The sequence below is a fragment of the Camelus bactrianus genome, chromosome 7 (genome assembly GCF_048773025.1).
Source record: "Camelus bactrianus isolate YW-2024 breed Bactrian camel chromosome 7, ASM4877302v1, whole genome shotgun sequence".
NCBI classification, from domain to species: Eukaryota; Metazoa; Chordata; class Mammalia; order Artiodactyla; family Camelidae; genus Camelus; species Camelus bactrianus.
In genome coordinates, this window is record NC_133545.1 from 73672115 (window position 1) to 73688065 (window position 15951).

General features: G+C 39.9%; 1 protein-coding gene across 7 annotated transcripts in view; it reads left to right on the top strand.

The window, feature by feature from the left end:
* MAGI2 (membrane associated guanylate kinase, WW and PDZ domain containing 2) overlaps positions 1–15951 on the top strand; it is a 1118509-nt gene that overhangs the window by 1013548 nt on the left and 89010 nt on the right. For all 7 annotated transcript variants that reach the window (XM_074367572.1, XM_074367574.1, XM_074367573.1 and 4 more), the window contains 3 exons: positions 8510–8695; positions 10373–10547; positions 15548–15746. In XM_074367572.1, the coding sequence (XP_074223673.1) occupies positions 8510–8695; positions 10373–10547; positions 15548–15746 (560 nt within the window). The remainder of the gene's footprint in view (positions 1–8509; positions 8696–10372; positions 10548–15547; positions 15747–15951) is intronic.

Consider the following 15951-nt stretch of genomic DNA (forward strand, 5'->3'; position numbering starts at 1 on the left):
TTGCAACTCATTTGGCTATGAATTTCAGGAAAGACGTTTTCATTTTTGGAAAGCTGAATTTCACAGACCTCTAGAGGAAAACAAGCCATGCGCTCTGCTTTTTCTTAATTTTCCCACAATTTTTTAAAATACCAAACACATGTTTTCCCTACATCTTTGCCCCCTGATGAACAAGAAAATCTCTTTTGAAGGGCATTGTGTCACACTCCAGGAAGGGACAACATCAAGCTGAATGAGCTTGTCACCATAGAGCATACTCATTCGAGACTTCCAGGAAGGAGAGATGGAGAGCTCAGGTTTCTGAAGGCAAAAAAAAGCAAATCAGGATTCATCACCACATGTTAAAGAGACAGAAGCACTCTGGGATAGTTACTCTGTTGCTGTCCCTAGATGTTCAGTGTCCATCTAGAGGAACCAGGCAGACGCATCATATCTGGGATCTCAGGTAGGGAGTCAGTAGTGATGAGGGCTGGAGGGACCCCACCTACAAAGCATCCTCTCCTTGCTTCTCCCTCCATGGATGTGATAGCACCATCTCTGCCACCATGAGTTGCCTCTTAGCTTAGGGACATCATGCTCTCTCTTCCCCAGTGAGACCTTCCTTTTCCTTCCCACTCTGAGTCCACACCTGGACTCAATAATTCACCCTACTTCTCTTCTCTTGTTACATGTTACCTTTACTAGATTTGCCATTTTTTTTTTATTTTGTTTTAAGTATGATTATTCCTGGTCTCCCCAACTGGTCTGGGAGTTTCTTGAGGGCAAATACCATGGTTTTATTTTATTATTGTCTTCCCTACTGGACCTAGCATTTTACCTGTTATTCAGAAGATGCTATGCAGAAATGTGTTGTAAATAGAATAATTGATTCTCCTGCCCTAATCTACAGTTTTAAAATTAGACAGTAAATAATTTTTGTAGATTATTTTAAGAAAAACAACTGGAATCATCCAATTAAAAAAAAAACTTTTCGTACCACGTCATAGATTCTAAACCCAAACTAACTTTGTTGCCTCTTTAAGCTAATGACCTGTTGTTTAACCTTCACAAATTAATGGAATTGTGAGCTAATGAGAATTTATGCTATTGATTGCCTTTGAAGTATTTACTTTTGTCACGCTCGTTTCGGAAACTTCTCACTTGTAAGTTTGACATGATTGATGCAGAGTCCACTTTCCCTGTCTAATGCTTTCCTCCATGTACGACTCCATTTTTGTGGGATCTGTTAACAAGGAGATAATTCAGTGTAAACGTGAATCACAGGCTCTTCCTTCTCTGAAATAAAATACATACAATACAATAAGGGAACATGGGGAAACAAAAGGGGAAGGGGATCTACCACTCCCTTCCCTCAGGCTGGTGCAGCTACAAATTTCATGCACAGTCCACTACCAAAAACTTCAGGAAGAATATACCACCAAAGCAGGGAAAGTCCTGCAGGTAACCATCCCATCTTCTGTATGGGAACTGACCCCGAGTAGAACACAACAAGAGTGCATTGGTTGACCAGTGGCTGAAGGAGCCTGAATAGGCCATACAAAGTCCCAGAAGAGAATCCAGTGGTCAGAAGGGTGCACCATTACTTCCTGTAGGGTATGACTAGAGACCCAAAAAATCCAGGCCATTAAAACTAACTTAGAGAGCATCCTTTGCAACTGATTATGTCTGAATATTCCTACTAAATCAAGTATGCTGTGTTGAGTTGAGCCATGCCAAAAGAGTCAATTCATCTATGGGAAAATACAAAACATATTGCAGTGCAAGTGCACAGTGGTGTTTTACCACCCATAACTTACATGATTTACAATTATAAAGGGAAATTTCTAACTAGTAGTATGTTGTGTCCTTCCAAAATGTCAGTTTGTCCAAAGCCACATAACATATTGCAACTTTTCCCAAATAGCTGTGTATCCTAAGCACACTGTGTCAGGAGGACTGATCCAAAGGATTGATTTATGTTGCTACCTGACAGGTGATGTCTGGAAGGCACGCCGTCTAAATGGACTGCGCTCCGGCAGTTACCTTAGTCATCAGTTCTCCGAGAATTAATGAGTGCCATTCATCCCAATAATAGAAACCAAGGTCAGGGCCTCTTCCATGCTCTGTAATTCCATTAGCAATGCACAGAAAGCACATAGGTCATAAGCTCTGTAGACCTTATAACTGAGCGAATGGAGCTGCATCTTGTTTTCAGAGAGCATCTTCCCTGAGCACACTCCTTGTCAATGATTTGTTGCACAGCGGTACTGATGTACGTACTCACGTAGGGGGAGTTCTGGTAAAGGAAAAGTGAGGCTGTCTCCAGCTGCCAAGAGTTTCAAATACTGTTCTTATTAAAGTAAATTCCAACAGAAAACAATTTTAATGAAGCCATTTCAAGCACTTCAATGACTGGACGTACACTTGTACCTTGTGTACTCATCCAGTTGTTATGTAAGCCACTCCGTCATTCCAGGAGGCTGCAGTAGAATTTATTTTAGTTTTCAGTTATTTTCTCTAGGCTTTTATTCATTTATTTTAGTTTTTATGCTACCTACCGTAATAATGTGAAAATGGCCTTGAAACTCAGTTATCACCATATGCAAATAATTCTGTTTAGAATGAAACTTTGATCTTGAAATCTCAAGCAGCATGCTTTCCAAAGCTAAGTCTCACCAGTCATTCTCTCACTCCTCATAATTCAAATTGCTTTCAACCTGCCGTACATTAAAAAAAAAAAAAAAAAAAAAAGAAGGGAGTAACCCCCAGGTTTGAAGCCACAGGCGTAGGTTTGAATCCTGGCTTTGACTTCTTTTTTTCTTTTTTCTTTTTTCTTTGTCAGCAGTTAAATAAGCATGATTGTTAAACTTTTACAGCTATCTCACATTGTAGCTGTAAGGATTTAAAATAAGTGCCTAGCACAGTACCTGGAAATTTATTCAAACACTGTGCTAGGCACTTATTTTAAAGTTGAACACATAAAATGTGTGTATGTGTGTGTATGTAAAAATCTTGTTTTGAAACATTCGGGGTTTTATACCCAGTAAATTCTAAATCATACACAGTACTGGAAGGGAATAGAGGCATGAATAATTCAAAACAGCAAATCATCCAAATACCATTTGCATGTGTTTTGAAATGTATTTTTTAATTTCATTTCAAATGTGAGTGTTTCTAATACCCAAAGAAATTACTTCAAAGGAACAACACTATGATGTGAAGCCCTCCCTAAATGGGATCTGAGGAGCTGTCCCGTTTTCTCATTTTCTCCCCTCCTCTCCTCGCTGCCCTCCTCTCCCTCCTCACGCCCTGCCTGTCGAAAGACAGGTGCCACAAAGAAGCTGCTTCAAGCAGAGTTCCTGCCTGTCTCTCTCCCCTGGATCAGGACCACTGGTGAAGTGTTTAAGATTCCCTGTTTAGACGCAGGCTGTGCTCATTAAATAAAAGTGCTGGGCGCTCATGGAGTACTAGAGTGGAGGGAAGAGATGGCGAAGGCACGAGAGGCAGTGAGGGGCACTTGTTAAGGGCAAAGGTGTGGAATCTGACAGTCCGGGATTCCAAACCCTGCTCAGCCTACGAGACCTTGGGCAAATTGCTGACTGTTTTATACTTCAGTTTCCTCCACTGTAAACATCCAGTGATAATGCTATCGGATATCTCATATTACTGATTAAATGATATTTATTTTAACGTAGTTAATAATTTTGTGTGTGTGTGTGTAAGGCTCAGTGTGGCTAATGCATCCTGTAGAAGAGATCTCATGTGCTGATTTCCCTTTGGATAATAAACGCTTACTTATAAGTTGGCCTTTTCCTACAGAGACCTGCAACATCTTTTTTGTGAAAGCAGAGAAAAGCAAGCAGGATCCTTGGCCTCATTGAGTGTCTGTATTTTCCCCAAAACACATCTCTTTCCCAAATGAAGCTATGAATGAAGCTTTTCCTGTGTGGATACTTAGCAGATATTGTTCTGTAAAAAGCAGTGTTCCTTCAGTTTTAGCTGTCTTATAGGTTTACCCTGTGTACACAGTAAGCTGGTTCTTACACACATGCACACACACACACACACATCAATAGTGATATCAGAAACATTTTAAAATAATAGTAATCAAAAGAATGAAAGAAAAGTTAACACTGACAGATCAGTTCTTAATGGCAGGCTCTATTCTGGTCACTGTATATATGAGAACTCATTTAATTCTTAAAATCATCCAGTGAGGTTGATGATATTATCCCAATTATACTGTTGAAATGCAGAAAATCAGAGAGGTCAGGTAGCTGTCCAAAGGTCAGGATAGATAACAATACACAGACTATGACCAGGAAGACCGTATCAATTATTGACTGTTCCAGGACACTCTGGAACACGAAAGGGGAGAAAAACAGGAATGAAAGTCCAGTCTAATTATAGTTGAAGACCAAACATTTTGCAGTACCCCTATCATTTTATACAACTAGTAAATGAATGACTTATTACATTTCTGCTTGAGCAATGTATTGTCCTAAGACTCTCAGGTGATCATTAGTATGATTTAAGAAAGATGTTCTTAAAGCCATTCATGCTTGCGGTAAATAAAAATGTGTTTGAGCTTCCAGCATGATGAGTTTTACTTCAGAGACACAGACTCAGCCAATATTTTCATATGCTACCTATAACCTTTTGCAACGGAATTATGATCAAGGCACTGGTTCATTAACTCTCTGATTGTCCTTCCTTACCACAGTTATTAGCTCATGTTCTGACTTTCACTGTAACACATACGCAAGATCGAGAGTTTGAGGATCAGACATCTCTGGAGCATATTTATTGCTGGAGTATGTCTTTGCCTCTTTATGCAGATGAAATCAGTCCCTGACTTCCATAGGTGGAGCAACAAGTCATTGACAGGCAGTTTCCTGGCTGGGGCTCCTGTCTTTTTTTTTTTTTTTTTTAACAGTTTTTATTGATTTATAATCATTTTACAATGTTGTGTCAAATTCCAGGGTTCAGCACAATTTTTCAGTCATACATGGACATATACACACTCATTGTCACATTTTTTTCTCTGTGAGCTACCGTAACATTTTGTGTATATTTCCCTGTGCTATACAGTATAATCTTGTTTATCTATTCTACAATTTTGAAATCCCAGTCTATCCCTTCCCGCCCTCTGCCCCCCTGGCAACCACAAGTCTGTATTCTCTGTCTATGAGTCTTATTTCTGTCCTGTATTTATGCTTTGTTTTTGTTTGTTTGTTTGTTTTTGTTTTTGTTTTTGTTTTTTAGATTCCACATATAAGCGATCTCATATGGTATTTTTCTTTCTCTTTCTGGCTTACTTCACTTAGAATGACATTCTCCAGGAGCATCCATGTTGCTGCAAATGCATTATGTTGTCAGTTTTTATGGCTGAGTAGTATTCCATTGTATAAATATACCACATCTTCTTTACCCAGTCATCTGTTGATGGACATTTAGGCTGTCTCCATGTTTTGGCTATTGTAAATACTGCTGCTAAAACATTGGGGTGCAGGTGTCATCCTGAAGTAGGGTTCCTTCTGGATACAAGCCCAGGAGTGGGATTCCTGGGTCACATGGTAAGTCTATTCCTAGTCTTTTGAGGAATCTCCATACTGTTTTCCATAGTGGCTGCACCAAACTGCATTCCCACCAGCAGTGTAGGAGGGTTCCCCTTTCTCCACAGCCTCTCCAGCATTTGTCATTTGTGGATTTTTGAATGACGGCCATTCTGACTGGTGTGAGGTGATACCTCGTAGTTTTGGTTTGCATTTCTCTGATAATTAGTGATATTGAGCATTTTTTTATGTGCCTATTGTTCATTTGTATGTCTTCCTTGGAGAATTGCTTGTTTACGTCTTCTGCCCATTTTTGGATTGGGTTGTTTATTTTTTTCTTATTGAGTCGTATGAGCTGCTTATATATTCTGGAGATCAAGCCTTTGTTGGTTTCATTTGCAAAAATTTTCTCCCATTCTGTAGGTTGTCTTCTTGTTTTACTTCTGGTTTCCTTTGCTGTGCAGAAGCTTGTAAATTTCATTAGGTCTCATTTATTTATTCTTGCTTTTATTTCTACTAGGAGAAAATTTTTTAAATGTATGTCAGATAATGTTTTGCCTATGTTTTCCTCTAGGAGGTTTATTGTATCTTGCCTTATGTTTAAGTCTTTGATCCATTTTGAGTTTATTTTTGGGTATGGTGTAAGGGAGTGTTCTAGCTTCATTGCTTTACATGCTGCTGTCCAGGTTTCCCAACACCATTTGCTGAAGAGACTGTCTTTATTCCATTGTATATTCTTGCCTCCTTTGTCGAAGATGAGTTGACCAAAAGTTTGTGGGTTCATTTCTGGGCTCTCTATTCTGTTCCATTGGTCCATATGTCTGTTTTTGTACCAATACCATGCTGTCTTGATGACTGTAGCTCTATAGTATCGTCTGAAGTCTGGGAGAGTTATTCCTCCAGCCTCTTTCTTTCTCTTCAGTAATGGTTTGGCAATTCTAGGTCTTTGATGGTTCCATATAAATTATATTATGATTTGTTCTAGTTCTGTGACGTATGTCCTGGGTAATTTGATAGGGATTGCATTAAATCTGTAGATTGCCTTGGGCAGTGTGACCATTTTAACAATATTGATTCTTCCAATCCAAGAGCATGGGATATTTTTCCATTTTTTAAAGTCTTTAATTTCGTTCATCAATGGTTTATAGTTTTCTGTGTATAATTCTTTCACCTCCTTGGTTAGATTTATTCCCAGATATTTTATTACTTTGGGTGCTATTTTAAAGGGGATTGTTTCTTTACTTTCTTTTTCTGTTGATTCATCATTAGTGTAAAGAAATGCAACTGATTTTTGAACGTTAATTTTGTAACCTGCTACCTTGCTGAATTCTTTGATCAGCTCTAGTAGTTTTTGTGTGGACCTTTTAGGGTTTTCTATATATAGTAACATGTCGTCGGCATATAGTGACACTTTTACCTCTTCTTTTCCAATTTGGATGCCTTTCATTTCTCTCTCTTGCCTGATTGCTATGGCTAGGACTTCCAAGACTATGTTGAATAGGAGTGGTGATAGTGGGCAGCCTTGTCTTGTCCCAGATTTTAGTTGGAAGCTTTTGAGTTTTTCACTGTTGAGTACTATGCTGGCTGTAGGTTTGTCATATATAGCTTTTATTATGTTGAGATATGTTCCCTCTATACCCACTTTGGCGAGAGTTTTTATCATAAATGGGTGTTGAATTTTATCAAATGCTTTTTCTGCGTCGATTGAGATGATCATGTGGTTTTTGTCCTTTCTCTTGTTGATGTGATGCATTACATTTATTGATTCGTGTATGTTGAACCACTCTTGTGTCCCTGGGATGAACCCCACTTGGTCATGATGTATAATCTTTTTTATTGGGTCTCCTGTCTTGAAGGGCAGAACAAAAGACAGCAGGTTTCTAGGTGGTCGGCTCCTTGAGGAACTTACAGGTACACTGTGCACTCTTGACATCTGACTCCATTAATAGTCAACCTGGTAGCAACTCAAACACTGACACTGAATACAGGTTGACCTGCTAGAAAATCTGTATCCCCACGAACCTGCCTCTTTCCCACATATAAGTAAACAATGAAAAAGAAAATGAATTTTTCTTGTTTGAAAGACACATATACTGTACTTCATTAATTGTAATACACGTGTTTCATGATTTAACATTTCAGAAGTTACAGAGTATCTTACATCAAATGGAGTGTCACTGTTAAGTTGCCAGAGTTGCTTTTTTTCTTGTGGTATGTAAGAGAAAGTTGTGTCTTAGCATCAATGACATCTTAGATTTTACGAAATACATTATGTACCAGATATGAGCAAGATCTCAGCATCATTTGCACTGAATCAGAAGGAAGACATAATAGTTGAAAACTGCATCAACCTTTAAGCTAAAGCTTAGTAGATTAGTCAGAAGTTGGTCATAACTTCTTCACCAGCTGGCTAATTCCCGTATAAATAAATAATTTCTTCCCTTTCCTGTTTTCTCCCCTCGGTAAAACAGAGAAGGACAGAAATAAAGTTCCCAGCATTTATTGTATCTTTCTGAACTGTATTATTGTCTCTAGAGTCTGAGCTCTCTGGGCACAGTCCTGTACATCTATGGTTCTCAAAAATTTTGTGTGTATTGGAATCTCTTGAGGAGCTTCTTAAAAATCCATTATCCCCACCTCCTGACTGGACATTCTGATCCACAAGGTCCAGAGTAAGACCTAAACAGCTGTATTTTTAATCCTAGGGTGATTATGATTCACCCTAAAGTTTGAGAACCCACGGTTCACGTTTGGAATTGACTAGTCACTGTGAAGAACTTGAATTTAGAAATTCTGGTCCCAGTAATATGCACAGGGCTACATTTGATAGGAATAACTGTGATCTCAAGAGGCACACATACTGACGAAAGAGAGAATTCTGATACTTCACTGTTTCCTGTGCAGCTGGGACTCAAAGATGGAACATGTATTGGTAAAGCCCCTGATACCTGTTTCTGTTGGGGATTTTTTTTTAGCTGTGCCCCATAAAATCGGACGCATCATCGATGGGAGTCCCGCAGATCGCTGTGCAAAACTAAAAGTGGGAGACCGAATCCTAGCAGTGAACGGCCAGTCAATCATCAACATGCCTCACGCAGACATCGTGAAGCTCATCAAGGATGCAGGTCTTAGTGTCACCCTTCGCATCATCCCCCAGGAGGGTGAGTACCTGAGCCGGGGCCACGGAGCCCACCTGGCTGCAGTTGGTGTGCTGTCAGAGTGTCAGAAGTTGAGTGTTATTTCCACTTTTGCAAAAATTAACACTCTCTTGCAACCCATATCCTGTTTACTCAGTACCAGTTTCATTCAAAGATCAAACTCTATGACATTGTAGATAACTAGTGTGAATCTCAAGGCACTGGGTGATTAGGTCATTCCCGATGGCCCTGGGGGCCCTAGAACCCACTCAACAGAGATGATAGGGTTACAAATCTGAAGGAAAAGGCTTGAAAGAGCAGTGAGCATCACACCTCACAGCCATGCCTCAAGGGGCCACGAGGTTCTGAGCACCGACTCACCGTCAAGTCACCATTTCCAGGCACAGTGGGTTCATGACTAGTCTGCAGCTACTGTCTCATCACTGACACCTGGGAGTTCAGTCTTGGCGCTCACTGCTGAGTGGACCAGTGTCCCACACAGAGAGGGAGGGGCTCACGCACCTCGGTCTCTTCTGTTTTACTCAGTCTCCTGATTCCATCTTGGGACTGTCTAACAAGCGACACTGAACCGTCACTGACTTTTTAATAGATAAATCAGTGGTTTTCAGTGGAGGTGATTTTAGTCCCCTCAGGGGACATTTGGCAATGTCTGGAGACATTTTTGATTGTCATGATTGGGGTGGGGATGTCACTGGTATGGAGCAGGTAGAGGACAAGGACGCTGCTGAACATCCTCCAGTGCACAGGACAGCCCCCACCCTGACCCAGCAAGGAATTATCTGCCACAAGTGTCAACAGTGCCAAGGTTGAGAAATACCCTCCTGATACCAGTGAAGAAGAAAATTTAAAATTTAGACTGTGAGAAAAGAAACCAGACAGTGACTTATAAAGGAATGCTAATAGATCACCTCCTTTTTATCGCCCAGCGAAAAAGAGGAAAAATGACCCTTTTTAACCTGTTATCTGCAGACATTGTATATAAAATATTCAGTAGAAATTAACTGTAAGTAAAATTGCTCACAAAAAGTCTGACTTGCTTCTCCCTTTTCCCAGTCTGAAATATATCTATCCTGTTCTTATTCCAACACAGCAAAAAATGATATGTAAACTGACTATATATACTTCAATTAAAAAAAAATGATATATGTGCCTTCCTCTGTCCAGTGTTCTTTTTTCTTTCCAGAGAACCATGGAGAACAGAGGATTATTAGGCAATAAGACTAACAAGGAACTGGAGAAAGGATTTTAAAAAGCATTTACTTTTCTTGTGGTTAATTCTTTATCCAATCTTTGGAATACTGGTAGGACTTCTCATTACAACCAAAAAGTATTAGCAGCTGAAACATTTTCTTTCAGAGAGTAATGCTGGAATGAATAGGATATGTTTTAGAGCCTACTCCTCTGAGTTATTTTTTCATAGTTTTAACAAGTCTTTCTTATCGTAATTTTTTTCTTCTGACAAAATGACAAGAGATTCTGTTCATAACCTTATTTATCGACTTTATCATTGACAAAAGAATACTGGTTCCAGGAGGGGTATTGGAACTTGCTAAGTTTAAGCTTCAGTCTTTAAGCCTAAGCCTTGAGTCTTGTAGAGTTAGAGTAACCACCTCTGGCTGCCTCTTGCCCTTGATCAAGTGCCAGCCTGACTGCATTTGCTTCCTTGGTTTCCCACTGCAGAGCTCAACAGCCCAGCCTCGGCACCCAGCTCAGAGAAGCAGAGCCCCATGGCTCAGCAGCACAGCCCCTTGGCCCAACAGAGTCCTCTGGCCCAGCCCAGCCCGGCCACCCCCAACAGTCCTGTCGCCCAGCCAGCTCCTCCTCAGCCACTTCAGCTACAAGGACATGAAAATAGGTAAAGTTTCCCTGGCTTTTGTGACTCTGAGAAGTGAGGGAAATGGGGAGAGGGAGAGTTTGGGACAGGACAGGACAGAGGCAGGAGAGAGATTTTCATAAAGTAGAAATTGCCTAGTGCACCTTTGTGTGATTGTGAAATTGTGTTTATGTGGTAAATGTGGTTTTGTTAGCATATATAGGTGTCTGTCCTTCACAATAAGAGAAGCTTTCCTGAGGTAATGGTGTAGGATTGCAGATGAATAGGGATTAGCTAGCGAGAGCATTAAAGAGAGTCTGGACAGAGCAACATATACAATGTGCAATAACGTATAGAAAAGCTCTTTGACAGGAGGGAGTATGCAAGCATGAAGGAGGGAAGGAAGGCCAGTATGGGGGGAAGAGGGGCAGGGACATGGTATGAGATGAAGCCAGTGAGGGTGGTGGAGACTGCCCTAAAGGGTCTCATACACAGGTTGAAGATTTTGATCTTTATCTTAAGTGTAGTGAGAAGTCATTAGAGAGTTTTAAGCTGAAGATCAACACCATTGGATTAGGTGTTTGAGAAGCTCTCTCAGTTGGCCCCATAGAGAACCGTCTGCAGGCTGGTCGGGGTGAAGGCAGGCTAAGCAGTTAGAAGTGGCCGCTACATCCACTGAGCCATGTAAGTGACGGCTCAGAGAATGATGGTGTGTGGAGAGGGTGAAATGTTGAAGGATTTGTGAGCATTAATATATATTAGTGTTTTCACTGCATTTTACCTTATATCCACCTACCCACAGTCTAATGAGTTTCTTCCATTCTGCATCGTGGACTCTTGGGAATAGGCAGTTTGAACTTCCAGAAGAAAAGGATGCTGTAGCCATAGTAAAGCAATACTGTCTTATTGTGACTTGTATCTGACAGGGAGCCTGGGCTAGGCTGAGCCATTAAAGAAAGAGATGAAGACATGTTCCCATGTTGTTTTTGACCTTTCGAAGGAGAGAAATAGAACAACCCTTGGGAACATCTCTGAAAACAAAACCCTCACTGGTCCTTTCCATGATTCTAATGTTTTCTGAACATCTGTTACCCATATCCTGCCTGGATTGGTGAAGAGGAAGTGAGACCCGGTTTCTGAGTCCCAGAACCATCCAGGTTCATCACTCACGCGATTGCAAAGCAAATGTTTCCCCTGTGCCACAAGAGTCCTTCCCACGACGCCCTGTTCTATTCTCATTTCCTCCATTTGCTTTCATAGAAAAGTAAATGCCTGTTGTCTCCAGCTGTTTATGGTTTTAATATATTCCAGGGAAGAAGAAAGACTAACCCCCATAAGGTAAATGATACAGAGGCAAGAATTTGACAGTCCGTTAGAGAAGTAAATCCTGGACGTCTCTGTAATAAGCCCCAGATGCATTTGCTTTGGGACCGTGTGTTGCTTGGACAGATGGCACTGCTTTCCCCAGGATTCATCTTAGGCTTAGGAGGAAGGACCTAAGTGCTCCAGCAATCCCCGCACCAGCTTCCAACTCTTCTTCTTGGCTCTGCCACTCTCAGTTTACCTCCCAGCCACAATTCTGTCTTCCCTCTCCAGAGTCAGACTTTCCTGGAATTGGACTCTTGCCCCTGGCCTGGGGGTAGGTAATCTCATCCCCCGTGTGTCATAGGTTAGTGGGGGAGAATAACACTTAAGCGACTCCACTATCCTGTCCCCGTCGGGTTCTAGTCACATCTGGGACTCTGCCCCTATCAACTCTGCCCCAATCCAAGCAACAGCCTATGGATACTTTTTTTGTGTGACTACAGAATAAAATATTTCCTAACTCTGGGATTAACAGGTTGACGTGATCCGAATTTGCCCAGAGTTCTTAGCTGTTTTTGCTTCAGTAATATTAAAAGCCTAGGAAGTGCCTACCCCAATTCTAGGGCCCTTTCCTGGAGCTCAGGTTTCCTGGCTTAACTTTGATTGTTAGTGACTGGCTCTTTCCATATGAATGAAGAGATTCCATGATCTTACAGATACCAAAACAATTTTTCTAGCTGTATTTAAAGATGATTGTGGTATTAGATTGAGAATTCTTTGCCTTTTTCTAGATCAGGCTACAGATGTCTCTAAGACAGCTTGTATGCCAAGCACACAGTATGAATTTCCTATTAGTTCCTTTGTACAAGAAGTGCCCACCTACATGTCAAATTGAGCCAGTTTCCAAGTTAAAGTGGGATAAAGTAAAATGACAATCTGCTTGGAAATTTTTATCTTATGAGTTATAACGAGTGACTGTTTTCTCCTGTCTTGTTTACTCTTGGATTGGCCTTCTCCTGACATGCTGCACACCTCTACTCATTTCTCTGTCCCTTAACATCCTTTTGGTGTGTGCTCAGGAAACAAAATATTTTTAATATGAACATAAGCAAAACACTATTCAAGGAGAAGCATTTTTTGAAAACAACAAAAGAGCCATTATGTAAGATATTCAAAAACTAACTGTAAATAGCAGATTTCATCTTCCCCAGCAAGGGCAATCAATATTTGACATGTTTTAAGTAGCAAGGTTAGTAGAAAGCATTGGAAATTGACTTCTTTCACAGACTTTGTACACTAGATGCTGAAGGCAGGAAATAATTCTTGAAAGGCCCACATGGGGCAAAATCCCACCATAAGATCCCCTATTACATGGGTGATATTTCTTAGTTCTGGAATTTGTACCATAAAATTCTGCTAGAATTTACCATTAGCAATCTGGTTTTATCATCTCTAAAGTCTCTTTAATAATGGAATTAATAACTACAAAGGGTTATACTGACATACAATCTACAAAGGGTTACCCTTTCATAAGTGAAGGAGCTTTTAAGAGACTTTTTAAAAATAACCTTGAGTCTTCCTTAAAGTGTTTCGCAAATTCAGCATAACGACTTTTTCCCTAACTAGTGGATCATTCACTTAAAAGTTAGCAACACTCATACAAATTAAGTATATTTTACTTATTAAGAATTCTTCAATGTGCACTTCAACGTAAAAGCCTGACACTTGGCACTGGTGTCGAATGAAGTTTGAGTGCTGAAAGGCAGGCTTGGGTGGCAGCTGTTACAAGTTCTAATTGTCCCTGTTTCTAGGCTCTGGGGAGACGCTTAACATTTCACCCACTTTTGCTGTACTTTGTGACTGGTTGGAAACAAAGCACATTATGGATATTTCATACCAATATTACACAGATAATGAAAATAAAGTGACTGTGGTATAACTTAAAACAATGACATCTAACCCACCAAGCAAATGATTTCTAGAAAGGAAAAGATACACGCCAACCAATGTCACCCAGTCCAGTTCCTTTCGTTTAATTCATGTATTTGCATAGTTAAGCATCTCATTCAAAGTGGATTTTAAATAATTCTGTTCTCAGCATGCACACTCTCAGTAGGTGAGTGGACAACTTGCTGATGTATAAAGCAAAGCCTAAATTATGCACCTCACAAAAGGAATGTGTTACTTCTGCAAGTTAAGTAACAAATGAGAACTGCTCAAAGCATTATTAAAATAACTACATTACTAACCCTTTTCCAAAACCCCAAATAAATAACATCTATTGCCATACACTATCAGTGTGTCCTCACCAAATATTAAACTAGTGGCAATTGTTCAGGTGAGTCATTTTTTAAAATATTTAATACTAATCAGGTCATAAGCCAGTAAAAAAAAAAAAAAATCTAGTTTTAAATGGTAAGAAGTAAAAATTCTACTGATTTTGAACATATTTTCCTGACACGTTTGAGTTTTTCCTTGTTGCTAAATATTTTCTCAATTGCTTAAATCCTCCATAATAACTTCAGATTAAAGTATTATTATATAGGATGTATTTTTTAATCGACCTACATCCCTGAGAGGCTCACTGTGTAGACTGTTGTCATGGCAATAGGCAATGAACTAGAGAGTTAAGAGGTGGTCTCTATACTATGGTAGTTTTTTTTAGTTTATCTTATTAATGATCCCATAATGGTAGGTATTAGGTACGTTAGCCCTTTTTTGGACCTGTGAACCCCTCAACTTAGAGCAATTTGGATTAACAAAACTAAACAACTAGTTCTGGACCCTGCATTTATTTTATTAGTAGCTAGAAATAAGAACAAGACAAATGTTTCAAAATTGTAGAATAGATAAACAAGATCATACTGTATAGTACAGGTAAATATATACAAGATCTTATGGTAGCTCACAGAGAAAAAAAATGTGACAATGAATATATATATGTTCATGTGTAACTGAAAAATTGTCCTCTACACTGGAATTTGACACATTGTAAAATGATTATAAATCAATAAAAAAAGTTAAGAAAAAGAACAAGACAAGTGTTAAACATTTTTGCCTTCCCTTCTATCTTATGACCATGATAGTATCTGATACTAATCCTGAGAGTTAGTCTATTATTGAAACCTCTGTGTATTACATTTGTACCTTAGCACTGACCAGTGCCCTTCTGCTTGATTTGTAGTTGGTGATTATACCTTATCATCGCTCCTTTAACCTCTGTAAGATATTTAAAAAGCCTTAAGCTAGCAGGTTAAAATAGCCTTTAATTAGATATTTGTAGGATATTTAAAGATCACTTCAATCATGTTTTCATGAAGTAGTGAATGTTGTGTGTGTGTGTGTGTGAGAAAGAGGGAGAGAGAAGTTAAGCAAGTCAGTTTACTGATTGTTATTTGGGGATGTGTAGTTAAATGTGTAAGTCCCTTGATTTGCTACAGTTGCACAGTTTTTAAATAGCCTGATCAAAGAGGGTTATCTGTAAGTCCTTTTCCACAAAATTCTGGTTGACCATCAATTTTACCTTGTTTTCCTAAGGACCCAGGTGAAAAGTATACAGTGTGGCATTTGTCAAAGATTTAAAAGTAGTAACTTGTCACTTATTCAGTGTTCTCATAATCCTGAGCATGCCAAAGGACCACCAAGTGGTGTGGTCCACATGTGCCTAGGGGTCCTGCGATCATTCTGTTCTCCTTAGAAGGCTGATACCAGAGCAAATCCCATTTCCATTCGTTTAGTTACAGGTCAGAAGTAAAAGCAAGGCAAGATGTGAAACCAGACATCCGACAGCCTCCGTTCACGGACTACAGGCAGCCCCCAGGAGGGGACTACCCGCAACCCCCGTCCTTGGACTACAGGCAGCCTCCCCTGCTGGACTACAGGCAGCACTCTGCTGACACCAGGCAGTTCCCTCTGTCAGACTACAGGCAGCCCCAGGTACTGCAGATCCCATCACATGTATTTCGTTTTCTAATCAGTGCACCTGTAGTACACACACATACACACACACACACACAGCTCTGGTACATTTATTTATGGTGCTCAACAGCAGTGAGAAAACTCAAAAGGAGAAAGAATATCACTCAGGCCTATATGCAATTATTACATGTTTGTCAAGTAAACTGATGGATTCCAATGTAAA